This window comes from Aethalodelphis obliquidens, unplaced genomic scaffold (assembly GCF_003676395.1).
Source record: "Aethalodelphis obliquidens isolate GAN/ISIS:26980383/991018 unplaced genomic scaffold, ASM367639v1 scaffold81, whole genome shotgun sequence".
NCBI classification, from domain to species: Eukaryota; Metazoa; Chordata; class Mammalia; order Artiodactyla; family Delphinidae; genus Aethalodelphis; species Aethalodelphis obliquidens.
Window position 1 is genome coordinate 5,557,653 of NW_020838025.1, and position 16,740 is coordinate 5,574,392.

The following is a 16,740-nucleotide window of genomic DNA, read 5'->3' on the forward strand; positions in this document are numbered from 1 at the left end:
TTTACTTGGGTTACTAAACAGTTAACTCGGGCATATAGTAATTATGTATAACAAGCTACAAAGTTATACCCTGGGGTTCTGAGGTGAAAATCTTCTGATAGACACAGCTAAGAGGAAGGGTGTTTGGTCTGGTCTAGATTCCTCTCTTCTCTTTCCCAAAATACTTTAAGTAAGCTGAGCCTCTCCCGGTGGCTGGATCCACCTTCTTGTCTCACCCCAGTCTATGCTGAGGGTAGAAATTCTCAAATGCAGCATTATTCTAAGTTCACTTTTAAGTATCAACCTGGAATCACTGTAAGGAGGTTCTTAGTGTTCACTCTGTCCACGACTAGCTGCTTATTAACCTTCAGTGACGTGTCCCTCTTATTGACAGAGTCCTGAGGCTCACAGCCCTCTCCCCACTTCCTGCCACAGAGCAGCTACGTGCCTTTTCATGGGAAGGTCAACTGTCTCAAAACAGGACAGAAATATGACTTCATGACTCTTCCTGTATTACACCATAAAATGTTTACTTGCACTGGTCAGGGATGTTACTGTTTATCCATTTCATTTCACCGCAAATATGAGTGTTATAAGTATATATTCTAGAGCCATCAGCTCAGTAACTATCTGAGCATTTGTGTGTGGGGGTTAGAATTTTCTGGAAAATGTGACTTCGGGGATTGTTGCTGTGCTCTGGTCACTGTCCTTCCATCCCACAGGGCTGAGTTTGAACATGGAGTAGAAAATGAGTAAGAAGAAAATGCCTGGAGGGATCCCTGGTGGTGCAGTGGTTAAGAATCTGCCTGCCAATGCAGGGGACAGGGGTTCGAGCCTTGGTCTGGGAAGATGCCACATGCTGGGGAGCAACTAAGCCCGTGCGCCACAACTACTGAGCCTGTGCTCTAGAGCCTGCGTGCCACAACTACTAAAGCCCGCACACCTAGAACCCATGCTCCGCAACAAGAGAAGCCACTGAGATGAGAAGCCTGCGCACCACAACGAAGAGTAGCCCCTGCTCGCTGCAGCTAGAGAAAGCCCATGCGCAGCAACGAAGACCCAACACAGCCAAAAATAAAAATAAATTAAATAAATAAATTTTAAAAAACATAAAAGAAAATGCCTGGAAACTTGCTGGCTGTTGGATGACAGAGGGAATGAAAAGTGTCCACGTGACTCAGAAGTTACCTTGAGACCAAAAAAGGAGGCAGACAGCTCCATATAACCAATGGATCCATTTATTACAGGATAATTTACTTGCTGAATAGGATTAGGTGGACAAGAATCCAGAGGCATTCGCAGCAGCTGCTCTCTGCACCGCCGAGGGGCCGTTGGGACCATTTTATAGTTAACCTATGGTATGGGGGTAGATGCTTGGAAACAGGAAGCTCATTCCTAAGTCAAGATTTATGAATTAGTAACTAGTTTCATGGTTTGCCAGGAATATGTCAGTGAAGGTCTTCATTACTCGAGGCTAACAGAGCACAGAGGCCACCTGGACCTAACGGTCATTAACCAATATCTATTTACTACCAAGCCCTTGTTGAAAGAGAAGCGATTTCCCATGTAGTACAGTCCTGGGTAGGGTCAGTGGAAGGACAGGAGGAACTGGATGAGCCCAAGATGGCATCAGTTATGACAACAGCCGTACACTCCACCCCCAACAACTTGATGGTTCCACAATCTTATCCGTCATTCTTCCCTGTAGACCCTAGGGCCAGACATCCAGGGTGGCTTGCACTCCAAACCCATAGCAACAAGATGAGCAGCAGCAAGAACAAAGGATTCCCACTAAACATAAAAGAATACTAAGAACTACCCTTCCCCATTTACCTAGGAGAGAATAAGTCAGAGGTAGAAGCATCAGCAAAGGAAACCATTTGATTACTGACTGTTTTCACACAGGACAGTAAATCAGTTACGTTGGATTCCTATGCAGGCATATATGTACAGCCTTCCTGTCCAATGAAGGTACAAGTTTTAGTAGCCTTCCAGAAGCCCCAGGTTAAGCTGTGCAGGTTTCTGGCACAGAACATGGGGCCCCAGTCTGAGGTCTGCTGAGGTCCAAAGCCACAGCAGCCCTCACAACTTTCCATTGCATAGCCTTGGGGCCAATTGTCCCTTCCGACAGCTTTGAGAAAAATGCAGATGTCTAGACCCCTGCCTGATAAACTCTGACAGACACCAAACTTTGAAAGTCATTGCTTTAGCTTCACTCCGATTAAAGAAAATACACTTGCCAAAATGACTGCATTCTCTTTTCAGTATAGGATAGGACTGGCTTAAGATGGCAGAGTAGAAGGTTGTGCACTCACTCCCTCTTGCAAGAGCACCAGAATCACGATTAACTGCTGAACAATCATTGTCAGGAAGACACTGGAACTCACCAAAAAAGATACCCCACATCAAAGACAAAGGAGAAGCCACAATGAGACGTCAGGAGGGTGTAATCACAATAAAATCAAATCCCATAACTGCTGTCTTCAGGTGGGAGACTCACAAACTGGAGAACAATTATACCACAGAAGTCCACCCATTGGAGTGAAGAGTCTAAGCCCCCCCATCAGGCTTTCCAACCTGGGGGTCCAATAATGGGAGGAGGAATTCCCAGAGAATCAGACTTTGAAAGCTAGTGGGATTTGATTGCAGGACGTTGACAGGACAGGGGGAAACAGAGACTCCACTCTTGGAGGGCACACACAAAGCAGTGTGCACATCAGGACCCAGGGGGAAGGAGCAGTGACCCCATAGAAGACTGAACCAGACCTACCTGCAAGTGTTGGAGAGTCTCCTGCAGAGGTGGGGGTTGGCTGTGTCTCACTAAGGGGACCAGGACACTGGCAGCAGAAGTTTTGGGAAGTACTCCTTGGCGTGAGCCCTCCCAGAGTCTGCCATTAGCCCCAGGAAAGAGCCTGTAGGCTTCAGTGCTGGGTTGCCTCAGGCCAAACAACCAACAGGGAAGGAACTCAGCCCCACCCATTAGCAGACAAGCAGATTAAAGTTTTACTGGGCTCAGTAACCCACAAGACCACATCAACACCCAGCTCTACACACCACAAGTCCCTTCCATCAGGAAGCTTGCACAAGCCTCTTAGATAGCCTCATCCACCAGAGGGCAGACAGCAGAACCAAGAGCTACAATCCTGCAGCCTGTGGAACAAAAACCACATTCACAGAAAGATAGACAAGATGAAAAGGCAGAGGACTATGTGCCAGATGAAGGAACAAGATAAAACCCCAGAAAAAAAATTAAATGAAGAGGGGATAGGCCACCTTCCAGAAAAAGAACTCAGAATAATGGTAGTGAAGATGATCCAGGACCTCGAAAAAAGAATGGAAGCAAAGATTGAGAAGATACAAGAAATGTTTAACAAAGACCTAGAAGAATTAAACAACAAACACCTAGAATAATTAAAGAACAAACAAACAGAGATGAAAAATAACTGAAATGAAAAATACACTAGAAGGAATCAATAGCAGAATAACTGAGGCAGAAGAACAGATAAGTGACCTGGAAGACGGAATGGTGGAATTCACTGCTGTGGACCAGAATAAAGAAAAAAGAAAGAAAAGAAATGAAGACAGCCTAAGAGACCTCTGGGACAACATTAAATACACCAACATTCACATTATAGGGGTCCAAGAAGGAGAAGAGAGAGAGAGAAAGGACCCAAGAAAATATTTGAAGAGATTATAGTCAAAAACATTGCTATCATGGGAAAGGAAATAGCCACTCAAGTCCAGGAAATGCAGAGAATCCCAGGCAGATAAACTCAAGGAGAAAAATGCTGAGAAACATAGTAATCAAATTGGAAAAAATTAAAGACAAAGAAAATTATTAAAAGCAACAAGGGAAAAATGACAAAAAAATATACAAGGGAACTCCCATAAGGTTAACAACTGATTTCTCAGCAGAAATTCTACAAACCAGAAGGGAGTGACACAATATATTTAAAGTGTTGAAAGGCAAGAACCTACAACAAAGACTACTCTGCCCGGCAAGGATCTCATTCAGATTCAATGGAGAAATCAAAAGCTTTACAGACAAGCAAAAATCAAGAATATTCAGCACCACCAAACCAGCTCTACAACAAATGCTAAAGGAACTTCTCTAAGTGGGAAACACAAGACAAGAAGAGGACCTACAAAAACAAACCCAAAACAATTAAGAAAATTGTAATCAGAACATACGTAGAGATAATCACCTTAAATGTGAATGGATTAAATGCTCCAACCAAAAGACACAGGCTTGCTGAATGGATACAAAAACAAGACCTATATAGATGCTGTCTACAAGAGACCCACTTCAGAACTAGGGATACATACAGACTGAAAGTGAGGGGATGGAAAAAGATATTCCATGCAAATGGAAATCAAAAGAAAGCTGGAGTAGCAATTCTCATATGAGATAAAATAGACTTTGAAATAAAGAATGTTACAAGAGACAGGAAGGACACAACATAATGATCAAGAGATTAATCCAAGAAGAAAATATAACAATTATAAATTTATATGCACCCAACATAGGAGCACCTCAGCACATAAGGCAAATGCTAACGGCTATAAAAGAGGAAATCGACAGTAACACAATAATAGTGGGGGACTTTAACACCTCTCTTACACCAATGGACAAATCATCCAGACAGGAAATTAATAAGGAAACACAAGCCTTAAATGATACAATAGACCAGATAGATTTAATTGATATTTATAGGGCATCCATCCCAAAACAGCAGATTACACTTCCTTTTCAAGTGTGCACGGAACATTCTCCAGGATAGATCACATCTTGGGCCACAAATCAAGCCTTGGTAAATTTAAGAAAATTGAAATCATATCAAGCATCTTTTCTGACCACAATGCTATGAGATTAGAAATCAATTACAGGGGAAAATATGTAAAAAACACAAACACATGGAAGCTAAACAATATCTTACTAAATAACCAAGAGATCACTGAAGAAATCAAAGAGGAAATAAAAAAATACATAGAGACAAATGACAATGAAAACACAATGATCCAAAACCTATTGGATGCAGCAAACACGTTCTAAGAGGGAAGTTAATAGCTATACAAGCCTACCTCAAGAAACAAGAAAAATCTCAAATAAACAATCTAACCTACACCTAAAGGAACTATAGAAAGAAAAAAAAACAAAACCCCAAGTTAGTAGAAGGAAAGAAATCATAAAAATCAGAGCAGAAATAAATGAAATAGAAACAGAGAAAACAATAGCACAGATCAATAAAACTAAAAGCTTGTTCTTTGAGAAGATAAACAAAATTGATAAACCTTTAGTCAGACTCATCAAGAAAAAGAGGGAGAGGACTCAAATCAATAAAATTAGAAATGAGAAAGGGCAAGTTACAACAGACACCGCAGAAATACAAAGCATCGTAGAGACTACTACAAGCAACTTTGGGTGAATAAAATGGACAACCTGGAAGAAATGGACAAATTCTTAGGAAGGTATAACCTTCCAAGACTGAACCAAGAAGAAATAGAAAATATGAACAGGCCAATCACAAGTAATGAAATTGAAAATGTGATTAAAAATCTTCCAACAAACAAAAGTTGAGGACCAGATGCCTTCACAGATTAATTCTATCAAACATTTAGAGAAGAGCTAACACCCATCCTTCTCAAACTCTTCCAAAAAATTGCAGAGGAAGGAATGCTCCCAAACTCATACTATGAGGCCACCATCACTGTGACACCAAAATCAGACAAAGATGTCACAAAGAAAGAAAACTATAGGTCAATATCACTGATGAACATAGATGCAAAAGTCCTCAACAAAATACTAGCACACAGAATCTAACAACACACTAAAAGGATCACACACCATGATCAAGTGGGATTTTTCCCAGGGGTGCAAGGATTCTTCAATACATGCAAACCAATCAATGTGATACACCATATTAACAAACTGAAGAAGAAAAACCATATGATCATCTCAATAGATGCAGAAAAATCCTTTGACAATATTCAACACCCATTTATGACACCCATTTATGATAGAAACTCTCCAGAAAGTGGGCATACCTCAACATAATAAAGCCCATATATGACAAACCCACAGCAAACATCATTCTCAATGGTGAAAACTAAAAGCATTTCCTCTAAGGTTAGGAACAAGACAAGGATGTCCACTCTTGCCACTATTATTCAACATAGTTTTGGAAGTCCTAGCCACAGCAATCAGAGAAGAAAAAGAAATAAAAGGAATACAAATTGGAAAAGAAGAAGTAAAACTGTCACTGTTTGCAGATGACATGATCCTATACATAGAGAACCCTAAAGGTGCTACCAGAAAACTACTAGAGCTAATCAATGAATTTGGTAAAGTGGCAGGATACAAAATTAATGCACAGAAATCTGTTGCATTCCCATACACCAACAATGAAAGATCAGAAAGTTAATTAAGGAAACAATCCCATTCACCATTGCAACAAAAAGAATAAAATACCTAGGCATAAACCTAGCTAATGAGGTAAAAGAATTGTGCTCAGAAAACTATGACACTGATGAAAGAAATCAAAGATGACACAAACAGATGTAGAGATATACCATGTTCTTGGATTGGAAGAATCAACAGTGTGAAAATGACTATACTACTCAAAGCAATCTACAGAATCAATGCAATCCCTATCAAATTATCAATGGCATTTTTTATAGAACTAGAACAAAAAAACTTAAAATTTGTATGGAGACACAAAAGACCCCAAATAGCCAAAGCAGTCTTGACGGAAAAAAACGGAGCTGGAGGAATCAGACTCCCTGACTTCAGACTATACTACAAAGCTACAGTAATCAAGACAATATGGTACTGGCACAAAACTAGAAATATAGATCAATGGAACAGGATAGAAAGCCCAGAGATAAATTCATGCACCTATGGTCATCTAATCTATGAGGCAAAGATATACAATGGAGAAAAGACAGTCTCTTCAATAAGTGGTGCTGGGAACACTGGACAGCTACATGGAAAAGAATGAAATTAGAAGCCTCCCTAACACCATACACAAAAATAAACTCAAAATGGATTAAAGACCTAAGTGTAAGGTCAGACACTCTAAAACTCTTAGAGGAAAACATAGGCAGAACACTCTATGACATATATATATATAGCAGGACATATACCTTGGGGTAAGACAGTAAAAGTCCATTGCCTCCCTTCTCACGTGAAGGCTAACTGGTCCTGGTACCCCTTAACTAAGGGTATGCTGAAAAAGGCATTAGATAAATATAAGACTCTGTGGTTTGTCTTGAGAGTAAAGGAGATTGTATCCAGGAGTTGGGCTATGTTTGGAACTGCTGCATAGATACAGGGTGTTACCTTGTATAATTCTCTATAGTCTACTGTCATAAGCCAGGTGCTGTTTAGTTTTTTTCACCAGCAACATAGGGCTATAGAACAGGCTTTGTGCTGGTCTTATAACCCCTACTTTCTCTAATCCCATGATGGTAGCCTTTATTCCTTCCTGTCCCCCTGGTAGACGATATTGTTTTATTGCCACCATTCTCCCAGGGATGGGAAACTTTACAGGGTCCCATTTAGCATGACCCACAATTACAGGCTTGATCGCAGATTCTATTTTTCTTTTTTTTTCGGTACACGGACCTCTCACTGTTGTGGCCTCTCCCGTTGCAGAGCACAGGCTCCAGACGCACAGGCTCAGCGGCCATGGCGCACGGGCCCAGCCGCTCCACGGCATGTGGGATCTTCCCGGACCGGGGCACGAACCCGTGTCCCCTGCATCAGCAGGCAGACTCTCAACCACTGCACCACCAGGGAAGCCTTTGATCACAGATTCTTAAGCAGTACTTACTGGTGGTGGTTGTGAGGTCCAGGTCCTGTAGGACATCCACATCCAAAATATATCCAGGTATGGGTGAAATATAAACCAGATAAACACGGGGACTTAAACTTTCAATTTGTACATTCAAGCTCACATGTTTCACCTGCACCATTTGGCTTCCATATCCATCAATGGGTCATATTTCCCCTTGGAACTTGGATGGATTCCCACGGATCAGGGTGCACTGGGCACCAGTATCTACTAAATCCAGATAAGTCATTTTATTGGTGCAGGACCAATAAATAGTTCAACATTGGGTCTCTGGTCACCCCTTATGACCATACCAAGGAGCAACCCTGGTATCTAGCCCTGATCCCTAGAACTGGGGTATCTACAGCTGATCTTCATCTATCCACAGTGGTAGAGTGTGGGCTTGTGCCCCTTCCTCTTGCTGTCAGGGGAGTAAACTGGTTTTCTTTGGGTAATGCTTTCTATAAGGTTAAAAGGACCAAATTAGGTTGTTTATATTTATTCTCTTTAGGGGTCCTGGCTAATACAAGTTCTTGCCATAATTGCTGTGGGAAATTCTAGTTGGGTCCCTTTAATTTCCTCACTATTTGTGTGTTTTTTTTTCTCTTTGGTGTTATCTACCCATCTATTTCCCCTGTGTCAGATCTTTTCAGTCTCACTTAAATCAGCTATCATGGCCACAGTCATCTGAATGGGTTGATTAACAATTGGGGCCAAAACTGAAACTAAGGTCCCTAACCAAGGTCACTAACCAAGCTCCTGGAGTAGTCTTCTGGATACGATCCTTCATACCTGCTGTAAATAACTCTTTATCAGGTCCTCAGAAATTAGGGACATTGATCTCATGCTTCATTTCTAATTCTCGTGCTATTTCTTGTAACTCTTCTATAGATGCCATCCTAGTGGTGGGGACGGCACATCTCACTCAAGTTGGCTAGGCGCCCTCGGCCACATAGAAACGTTGCCAGAGGCCAAGCTGCAGTATAACTAAGGCCGTTTTAGACATTTCTGACCCATTTAACATGATGCCATCTCCCCCAGTATTCCATAAATGGGGCATCCAGGCTGCTATTCCTTCCCTACTCTTTTGGTTAAACCTGCTGGTTAATTCTATTAACTCAGCGGAGGAATATTCTGGCACTGTGGTTTGGGGGCCTGTAGGGATCTCCTGTCAATTATCTCCTGGTTCCCTAGTGGCCTGAATTTTAGTTTGGATCAGAGGTTGTGCTTCCTTTTCCTCCTCTATAATTACGTCTTCATCTTCTGACAAGTCATTATCCCAAGGATCACACCTCTTGGAGTCCCAGTTCTGCTGTGAAATAACAGTCCTCACCTTTGAGAGGGGCAGCCTATCACCCTGTATTTTAGCTATCTTACATGCCGTCACTACAATATGCTCTTCCTGTTGCATTTTCTTTGACATGAGGTCAGAAGTGGCAGAACATGCCCTCTGGACAGCCCTGTCTAACAACAAAATCTCTTTAGTCTTCTCTAGTTTCCTGCTGAGCTGTAATTCCTTTTCTGTGCTAATCCTTAGAGCATATAATGAAGGCCATGCAACAGCTGAGATAGCTTGCTCACTCTTTTTTTTCCACTTTCACTTTCCTGCTGCTTCAGTCAATATATCTAGGAAGCCCTTTGGCATTTTCCAGGCATCCTGTAATCACACAGTGGCCCAAAGTATCCCACAAACCTAGCCAGGTCACCCCACATGGAAGAGGCTGGCCAGCCTGGGATTTCCCCCACCACAGCAGGCTTTCCCCCAGCATGACCCCTTTACCCATTCCTGTGTCATTTTCTGTCTCCTGGCTGGCTCACCAATTGTTGGAGGATAGAGGGGATGGAAAGTGCCCACGAACTGAGAAGGTATCTTGACACCAGAAATCGAGGCAGGCAGCTCCATACAATCAATGGATTAATTTATTATAGAGTAAATTCCTCACAAGGTAAGATTGGCAGACAAGGATCCAGAAGCATTTGCAGCTGCTCTCCACACCACCCAGGGGCCATTGGGACAATTTTATAGTTAACCTAGGGTATGAGGGTAGTTGCTTGGGAACAGGAGGCACATTTCTACATCAAGATTTATGAATGGGTAACTAGTCTCACGGGCACTGGCAATATATCAGTGAAGGTCTTCAGGGCATAGGGGCCACCTGGATCTAAAGATCATTAAAAAATATCTATTAGCTACAAAGCCCTCAATGATAGATAAGTGATTTCCCACATAGTACAGCCCTGGGTAAGGTCAGTGGAAGAACAGGAACTGTGCAGTCCCAAGATGGCATCATTTACACCATCAGCCATACACTGGCTCATACAGGGGCTTCATTCCAATTAAAAAGTGCCCCCTCAAAAAAAAAAGTGCCCCCTCTACAAGAATAAACTACTAAAAGATGTTCTCTCTGTGTGGACTATTTGGAAAAAAGGAACCTTTCTGGGCACCAATTTTTAAAAGGAACAGCATCTTGCAAGACACAGGGTTTGGCCAGTGGAGTCTGGGCAAGATTTTATTCCCACTCAGGTCCACTCAGTGGGCATGAGGGCACAATTGTTTAAGGTGCCTCAAGAAGGAGGTCTTGGGACATCCTGGGCATTGTGACTCAATTTTCTGCATCAAGATAATTAGTTAAGATTATTGTTAGCTGGTGAAAGGAGAGACTCCACTATGTGACCTAACATGGGTCATTTCAATTAATTTGCACAATAGCCCTCTGAGGCTGAGATTTTAAAGATGAGGAAACTGAGGCTGCGGTCAAGTATGTATCTTGCCTGGGGTCACATGGTGTCGTCAGATTTTGATCTTCATCCTGCTGTTTTCCTTAGCATTCAGTCTCCTTCTCTGATTTATGTTTCTCTGTAGCACTAGTTGCTAATAATAAATATTTCACTCTTCATTTGTATATAGTTGGTCTCTCCCCAGTAGAATGTAAGTTGACGAGGGTAGGGATTCATGTCTGTTTTATTCACTGCTGTATCCCCACGGTGCTTAGAAGAGTGTTTGGCACACAGAGGGCTCATTCAGTAATACTTATTAAATGAATGAATCATTCAAACATTGTGGTGCCTTCTCCTATACCAATCCATTTCTATAAACACCTTTTGGCAAATACTTACAGAATGCATTGAGGTATTCTAGAGAAAAAGATTACATCAGCACAAAATGTGCACTGTTATCATCAGGATTTTCTTCAACTAAAAAATAAAAAGTCTTTTACTCCCAAATTCATGTCCACATCAAAGAGAGAAACCCCAGGTTAATAAACTAGAGCTCTTTCTCTTTACTAAAATCAACTTTTGCCTTTGAAGACAGGTTTATTTATGTCTGATTTTTTCGATAATTAAAACAGAATCATCAACCCCTGTTATTCTCTGCTAGTTATTTGCATATAGCAATACACGATAATCTGATAAACTTTCTATGATGATGTGTTCGGAGCTTACAAAATAAATAAAGCCTTCAAAATAAATTCTTATTTGAGGGTACTTAAATCTGGCATGCTAAATATCATGTTTTGTAGCTTAAAGTTGTAACTAGGTATTGTTAGGCTTTTCGAAAGGAAAGAGGGCATTGTATTGTAGCATATTGTTGGAAGAACAAAAGGAGCATTTAGACATGAACTTTGCCCTCCTGGAATTTACACAATGAATGGTAGAAGCACAGTTATAAACACTCCAGCGCCTCCAACAATAACTGTTGACTTTTTATTTGCAATCAGAGAATCCTGGCAATGGACAACTAAGTTTTCCCTGGGTTTACGAGAACTGAACTGAAGTGGAAAATGTTATTTGCTTTAACGAAATAATTTCGTCTTGTGCAACAAAAAATTCTGTCAATCAAGCAAATAAAGGGAGAAAGGCTTATTTATAAAGTTGCTGGCTTCTGATTTCATTCCGTTTCTTCTCAGGCTCCAAGAGGAAAAGAAAATGAAGACTTCCTTGCTCTGTATTTTTCTAATTTTATGTAGTACCTCAGCCTGGGCGAAAGATAAACATTATTACATTGGAATTATTGAAACAACTTGGGACTATGCCTCTGACCATGGGGAAAAGAAACTTATTTCAGTTGACACGTAAGTCACTATTTTTTCTTGATTATAGACCAAATTTATAAATTATTGATTTAAAAAATAAAGCCAATAAGATGAAATATTTCTTTAATTTGTATATACAAAAACTGCAAAATATGGACTTGAAACATTAGACACTTTAATAAATCTCCAATTCCTGGGATTTTGTTTGTTTTTTGAGAGGCTGCCTTACTCCTTTCCACTTGGTATGAGGAACTGTGTGGGCTTCTTATTACCCCCTCTGGTTCTTATCACATCTCCCATCAGGGTTCAGTCTTTCTGTCTGTTTATGCAGAAGTTCTTTCATCTAAAGAATGACTGTATAAAATTTTATATTTCCTATACTGTTTACTGATTACTAGTGGTAAAAACAAAAGGTTTTTTAATCCTTCAAAGAATCATTTATAGAAATCAAATACAATTTTAATATGACTTTGCCTAATACTCGTTGGGTGACTCTGGACTGTTAATTACATTCATCTTTCTCAGACTCAGCATCCTAACCTGTAAAATGGAGACAATGAGAATACTTCAGAGGGTTGCTTAAAGAGTGGGTGCACGTAGAGCTCTTCATACAGTCCTTGGCACAAAATACATGTGCAAAAAAATGTGAGATAGTTATTATAATGCCTCCTCAAAAAGCTCTATGTAAATTAAAGGTTTTCTTGTTTCAGTTGAAAGGTCCCTTATTTCCAGAAATATCCACCACATGAAAAACCAGGGGTATAGTTTTCCTTGAAGTTTTTTGTGATAGAAGTTTATCTATACAGAGGTCATCACTTTTAATAATGTTAGTTAAACATTTAACACCAAATTGAAATTTGTTATTCAAAACCATATTCACAACATTTAAAGATGTATTTTGGTGGTGAAAATATATTTTAAAGATGATAAATGTATCTTAATAGTGATACTTAAAAATGTATGTTAATGGTGACAAATGAAACCAATGACCATTAACTGCTGAGATTGTATCTTTAAAAATTGGCTATAAAGTATGCCAAATTTCATGACATTGACTCTGTTGATGGGTATACACTATTCTCATTAATTTTATGTACGTTTGAAATTTTTCAAAGCTGATAATAATACCTAATTGTTAAGTTATTAATTCAGTAATATGCAGTGAGGAAAGTTTCTGACCTAAAGATAACTAATTGTAAATAAAACTAGTATATCTTACAATTATTTTTTTAAGCCTGGTTTTGAGCTACTGTTCTCTTCTTAGGGACATGACATATTTTTATGGCTTCATAAGGACCATTATTTTGTATGCATTCAGCATTTTCCCTAGCTAAACATAATATAAATTATGCATTTTTTAATAGGGAAACTAGACACATTTTTTAAAAGGTCAGACATATTAGGGGAAAAAAAGTACTGTCCTACTCCACGCCCTCACCCACCATCCTTCTGCCATTATTCATGGTCAAAAATCAAATAAAATCAGTTTTACTGGGCATCAACTAAGTGCAAGACATTGCCCCAAGCACACTTTAGTAAAGTCTTCTCTAATTCTAGAAATTTAGAAGAGAAAAAGGCTTTGTTAAGAATTTTTTTGCAGGGAGGGGAGAGAATTCCTTTATTTTTAAATACTCTAAGGATTTTCCTGGCAGTCCAGTGGTTAAGATTGGAAGCCCTCCCTCTTGCAATGCAGGGAGCGTGGGTTCAACCCCTGGTTGGGGAACTAAGATCCCACATGCTGCACAGCACAATCAAAAAAAAAGATTAAATACTCTAATGTCCTGTGTGTGCTGGAGAGGTTATACAGCATTGGCTTGATCATCTTCTTTTGCTTCAGCAACAGCCTAGAGTTGTGCAGACTCTAGATGACAATGTTCACTCTGTCTGTGAAATTTTTAATTCATCTAAACAGCAAATATTGAATAGGCCTTTAGCAATTTTGCCAGTACTATGCTAACCTTTTTGTTTAGATGAGTTTAGGTAGCAACTTTTTGCTTCCTCTTTGTCTCAGATTTGCAGAATGTCCAGCTACTTAATCCATTCAGCCTTCTATAACAAAATACACCAGACTGGGTAGCTAATCAACAACAGAAATTAATTTCTCACAGTTCAAGAGATTGAGAAGTCCAAGGTGCCAACATGGTCATCTCTCTTCCGAGTTCATAGCCTTTTTACTGTGTCCTCACTTGGTGGAAGGGACTAAGGATCTCTTTGGAGCCTCTTTTATAAGGCATCTACCCTGTTCATGAGAGCTCCTCCCTCATGACCTAAGCACATCCAAAGGCCTCACCTCCTAATACAATCACATTAGGGATTAGGATTTCAACATATGAATTGGTGGGGGGTAGGACATAAATATGGCAAAGACTGATGTGATATCACCAGGCATGATTACTGACACTCTTTCTGTGAAGGCTAAAAAGGAGTAGAGATAAATAGGCTGAGAAACAGGTTGAAAGAGTGCAAGATAGTTGTTAGGCAGAGAATTAGGTTTAAGCTGATGTTGACCTTGAAGGTCTGGAACAATGAAGATGAAAGTATGTATTGAGATGGCAGAAACTCCATCTCTTTCATGCACCAGTGATCACTAGTACCTAGAACATAGGACACACTAAATAAATATAATTTTGAGTAAATGAAAGTGAATGAATAAAAGTATATAGGAAGCTAGACAAAATTATAGGCTGTGTTGTAAAAATTTTCCCTTGTTCCTAGTATGGACAGATTCACACCATAAATAAATAAATGAAATAAATCAGAAGATACAACGAAATAAGAAAAGTCAGTTTATGGAGTTATATGTGGGATAGTGGAACTGAAAACACTGGCAGATATAAAAGAGAAAATGTATGGATGTCTTTTAACTAGGAAAATAGAGTTTACTTTTTTTTGTCATATCAGTAATATTTATTTCTAATGGGGTGAGGTAGAAAGCAATTTCCTTATGCTCAGCACTGCCATTTACTTAGGTCTGTGCCTTCTCTGTCATTTCAACAAATCAATAAGTAAAGATCTATAAAATATAGTTCCTGCTCCTAAGTTATTTGTACTTAAATGAGAATAAAAGACATACATATGAAAACAATTAGCAAATGCAATACTTTGTTCTGGGCCCATGGTAGACACTAATTAAATATGTATTGACTGTTGGCTACATAGTAGCAATAAGTAGCAATACTCCTATTATCTTCAGGTTACTTTTTTTCCTGGTGACATATAGGATGCTAGAAATAAGTGAAAAAAATCCTTAAACACAAGAAGAGCCTTCACAAAACCCTTTTACACTAACTTCATAGGCTCTCACTCAGGCTTGGTGACTTAATTAACATACAGTTCTTACAAACATTGTTACCTAGTTTTCCAGCCCACTGTAGGTTTGAGAAATAAATCAGAAATATTATAGTGAAGATGTCATCATAAGCAGACCCAATGACCAGAAGAAATGACAGCTCAAATTTTACCCAAAGAAATAGAGAACAAACCAAGAACATTCCACACTATGGTATAATCATAAGTATTATAATTATAATATTGAGTGATCAGGATACCATAAATATTCAATAAATGTTAATGTTTACTATCATTATCAGAAAAGAAGTTGATTTTTTTCCCAGTACACCCTGTTTAAGAAAACAAGGAAGCAAACAAAACATTTTTAAAGAAAAAACTTGCACCGAAGGCATGCATTTTACCCCTTCAAAAATGGTCTTAAAATTTAAAATAATTCTTAAAGAGGTATAATTATGAGCTAAAGTAATCTGGAAAAGTCGCTTACGATGACTCATATTCCAAGGTTGCCAAATAAAAAATAGTAAGCAAAATCTAGTGTGCTATAAACACTTCATATAGGACAGCCTGTGTGCAGGAACTAATGAAGTAACTACACCATTTTATACATTTCAGGCTCTACAATTTATTATCACAGCTGCTATTTTCCCCAAGAACATATCCAAAAGAGGGCTGACACCTAGGTACCATTTTCATGCTGTGTTAATGAAGCCAGGCCAGTGAGAACCTGTAATTCACTTGAGTTTGTGCTATGCATACCCAGGTTAAGTCTTTGCCTGCCAGTTAATTTTTGACTGTTTTCCTTGTGATTCCTGTGTCTAGTAGGCAGAATTTTTTTAATGACCCACAAAGATATCCTACCCTAAAACTCCAGAACCCGTGAATATGCTGAGATATCACTCTCACAATTTATGTTATATTCAGTGATACAGTTGACTTTAAACTAAGGACATGATCTGGGTGGGTCTAGTCCAAAGCAGAGAATTCTCTAGTAGAAGAAAAGGAAGTCAGAGAGATTCAAAGAGGTTTGAGGGGGATTCAACAAACTGTTGCTGACTTGAAGATGGAAGAAGCCACTGGGAAGGAATATGGGTGCTCTTAAAGAACTGGGAGAGGTCCTCATCTGGTAGTTAGCAAGGAAGCAGGAATTTCAGTCCTACAACCATAATGAACTGAATTCTGCCAATAACCTGAGTGAGATTGGCAGTAGACTTCTCCACAGATCCTCCAGACAAGTATTCAGCCCAGCCAACAGCTTGATGCCAGCTGTGATAACCTGAGCAGAGAACCCAGTCATGCCATGCCAGACTTCTGATCCAAGGAACTGTGAAATAATAAATAGGTGCTGTTTTAAGCTGCTTTATGATCATTTGTTACACAGCAAGAGAAAACGAATATACTGTGTCTCAATGAATGAAGCTAAGACTCCAGAAACTTTTCACGTGCATTATCCACATTTTAGTAACCATGGCTTGATCATCTTGAGTGCACTCTGAATTTATGGATGGGAGTAGCATTATTATTATCTTACTAAGGCAGTGTAAAAAATGTTTTAATTCCTCTACCATTAAAAACTCACTTCTGGGTCTGAATCTACCAGAAATTAG

At 39.5% G+C, this 16,740-nt stretch overlaps 1 protein-coding gene across 2 annotated transcripts in view; it reads left to right on the plus strand.

The window, feature by feature from the left end:
* The first annotated feature begins 11,528 nt into the window (after nucleotides 1-11,528).
* The window catches only part of LOC113612747 (ceruloplasmin), a 61,638-nt gene continuing 56,426 nt past the window's right edge, over nucleotides 11,529-16,740 (plus strand). The window contains exon 1 of one of the 2 annotated variants that reach the window (XM_027092862.1): nucleotides 11,529-11,884. In XM_027092862.1, coding sequence (XP_026948663.1) covers nucleotides 11,739-11,884 — 146 coding nt within the window. In that variant the 5' untranslated portion in view covers nucleotides 11,529-11,738. The remainder of the gene's footprint in view (nucleotides 11,885-16,740) is intronic. The other variant, XM_027092864.1, reaches the window with a different exon arrangement.